The following is a 3,288-nucleotide window of genomic DNA, read 5'->3' as shown; positions in this document are numbered from 1 at the left end:
CCACAACAGGCACCCTAGAGAACCAGACCATCTTCCCTGTTGAACTGACCCTAAAGACCCAGACTATTTCCCCCGTAACAGAGACCAGAACTCTTGCAATAAAAATGCCTTCCTACTTCATGGTTGTGCACCCCAACCCTACAGATACTTCAGCTACAAGTGGCAGCCCCAAAGTAGAAATGAGCACTGTCAAGACAGGCACAGTGAGTGACCCCGTAGACACTATCTTTGACACCTTTTATACAGATGACAGCTCTGAAGAAGCTAGGACGACCACAGTTGACCTTTTGACCTTGGCTCACACGTCCACAGAAGCTGAACACCTGTCCTCAGAGAGCGGCTCCACCTTGGACAACTCAGCTAGGGCCCTCACCAGCCCACAGGTCCTGGGACCCGACACTGCACCTCCAGCCAAGGACTTGGTTGTCGTTAGCATCACAGAAACAGAAACACCTGCCATCATCCCTGGGACCTCTGACACAAACCACAGCCCTACAGGGGCCTTGTTCACTTCTGAGACGCTAACTTTGCCTCAATCCCCTGAGGCAAATCCACTTAGCCCCAAGACCACAAGCTCATTTGGGACTCTGTTGACAACTGGTACCTCAGCTCTTGCCATTACCCCGGAGGGCACACTCCCTACTAGTGACGTCACAGAGAGAGAAACAACAGTGGCTCAGACTCCTGCCTCTGGTGGGACTTTGGTGACAGTTAGTGCAAGTCCACTGAAAGAAACCTCAGCACTCTCTCTTGAGACGCAAAGCCACACTGAGGTCTTGGGAACAATTACAGTTCCCAGGACTGCTGGACCAACAATGGCAGAAACAATATCCTTCTCTGGTTCAACTTCAGACAGTAGCCCCTCAGCAGGGGCCACCACCAAGGGTTCTCCCACCTCAGAGACTTTAACCACAGATGATAGAACCAGCAGCTCTCCCCTCGCAGGTAGTAGCCCTCTTCCTTTTGTCTATTCAAGTACAGCCAGCACCAGCAAAAACCCAAATATCACCTTAGCCAAGACCACAGCCTCACCAGAGACCCCAGGGATGCCCTCATCATCTACACCCACTACTTCTTGGACAAGGAGAACCCCAAAACACGATCCCGGTAAGTGAAACCCCCATGTGTGGTCTTTGCCGATTTGGGTTTTGGAGTATTTTTTGGTGGAGGTTGGGGGCAGTTTCGAGATCGGGTTTTTCCTGTAGCTTTGGAGCCTGTCCCTGAACTTGTAGACCAGGCTGGTCTCAAACTCACTGAGATCCTCCTGTCTCTACTTCCCGAGTGCTGGGGATTAAAGGTTTGTGCCACCGCCGCTCTGCTAGGTTTGGAGGGTTTGTTTGTTTGTTTTTGTTTTTAGAAACAAGGTTTCTCTGTAGCTTTGGCATCTGTCCTGGAACTAGTTCTTGTAGATCAGGATGGTCTCAAACTCAGAGATCTGCCTGCCTCTGTCTCCCAAGTGCTGGAATTAAAGGTGTGTGCCACCACTGCCTGTCTGGTTCGGAGTATTCTTAAGGAGCTGAGAGGAAGGAAGGGGTTCAAGGCCGATGTTGCAAACTCTCCCTGACATTTCATGATTTCCTTTGTAGGTTGATAATAGGCAGTTACAATGTATATGTGATATGGTCATGTGTATGTCATGTAGTGATGTGCATGTCATGTAGTGATGTGTATGTGATGTTGTCAAATGTATGTGATGTGGCCATGTGTATGCCATGTAGTGATATATATATGATGTGTTCATGTGTATGTGATGCGATCATGTGTATGTCATGTCATGTGTATACCATATGGTCATGTGTATGTGATAAGTGTGAAACAGATTTTGGAGGAGTGGTTGAGATCTTGGCTGTTTTAAGCTGAGAGACAGGACCTGTCCCCATCTTCAGAGCCTAGGTTTCTTCACCCTGGCTGGGAGGACGGGCAGCACTGCACTGGACGGACAGCATCTTTCCCAGATCTGACCTTTACAGCATCAACTCTTGTGCAACTGCTGTGCTTCAGGGGAAATTGGAAGTGTTTTTTATTTTAAACACTTGGCCCTTAAGTCAGTCCTGCCCACGCAAAAGGGAGGAATGTGGACAAGCAACTTGTCCAAATCGCTGCCACGTGAGCATCCAGAGAACATGGAAGTGGGGCTCAGTGACCATGTTTGCTGTGCTCTCTATCATAAAGAGCGACTTTAGGCAACCAATGAAACAGCATTTGGGGAGCTTGACTCTTAACTTCTGAAATGGCAGAAACGTCTCTGAGGAGCCCCCCAGATGTCAGCTCTGTGGGAGAAGAGCTTGTGGGTGGCCCGGAGAGAGCATCTGCCCCTGCTGGTAGTGTTGTCCTTGTGGTTCATTCCTGAGTGTCTTTGCCTTGTCCCAGCTTTCTGAGCAAGGGAAATAAGATACTAATCACGAGTTGAGGACATAGCTCAGTGATGGAGCACGTGTCACTGGTGAGCATGCCTGAGACCCTACATTGACCCCAAGCCCTGAAAAACCTCCTCTCTGTCTCCATCATCTCTGTGTGTCCACCTCAATCTTGATCTCTATCACCTGTCTCTCTTTCATACCCATCTCTACCAGCGTCATTTTGTCTTGATCTCTATCCCTACTATCTATCCCATCTCTTTATCATCTCCGTCAGCTCTATCTCTGTCATACATCTTCAGGCATGATATCACAGGCCCTGCAACCCAGTACTCAGGAGGTAGAAGCCAGACTGTGAGTTTGAAGCCAGCTTGATCTACATAGTAAGACCCTGTCGGAAAACCAGAATCAGCCCAAAACAAAAATTAAAACAGAGAAATATTTAACCACAATCATGTTATTGAATATCTTCTATATTCTGGACAGAAAACAATGTAAAAATTCCTCACAGTCAGTAGGCAGAACCCCAGAATGATGCTCTAGTGTTTGCCAGATGCTCTAGTGTTCTATCTGTTGCTGTGTGAACACCATGACTAAAAGGAACTTGGGGAGATGACTTATTGGCCCACAGGCCAGTCTAATGGAGGCAATTCCTAAGTGGGATTCCCTCCTCCCAGCGTGTGTAGACCTGTGTCAAGTTGACAAAGCTACTCTAGCACCAGAGGAAGACGATTGAATGTAGTTGTCATGGGTGCAGGCCACCGATAAGATGGTGGCTGTCATGAGCTCCATAAATGTGCGAGAGAAATCTTTACCCGAGAATGGAGTAACTGCAGACACTCTGTCAAAGAAATGCCTAGGAATTGCAGGCTAGTTCACACTGTGAGTTTGAACTCAGTTCTGCCTAGGAATTGCAGGCTAGTTCACACTG

At 48.2% G+C, this 3,288-nt stretch overlaps 1 protein-coding gene across 1 annotated transcript in view; it reads left to right on the top strand.

The window, feature by feature from the left end:
- Positions 1–3,288, top strand: part of Muc20 (mucin 20, cell surface associated) — a 14,041-nt gene that overhangs the window by 4,111 nt on the left and 6,642 nt on the right. Inside the window, exon 2 of the mRNA XM_026787951.1 lies at positions 145–1,107. Within this exon, the coding sequence (XP_026643752.1) occupies positions 145–1,107 (963 nt within the window). The remainder of the gene's footprint in view (positions 1–144; positions 1,108–3,288) is intronic.

The sequence above is a fragment of the Microtus ochrogaster genome, chromosome 2 (assembly GCF_000317375.1).
Source record: "Microtus ochrogaster isolate Prairie Vole_2 chromosome 2, MicOch1.0, whole genome shotgun sequence".
NCBI lineage: Eukaryota > Metazoa > Chordata > Mammalia > Rodentia > Cricetidae > Microtus > Microtus ochrogaster.
Note: the sequence above shows the minus strand (reverse complement) of the source record. Positions and strands in the feature narration are given on the sequence as shown.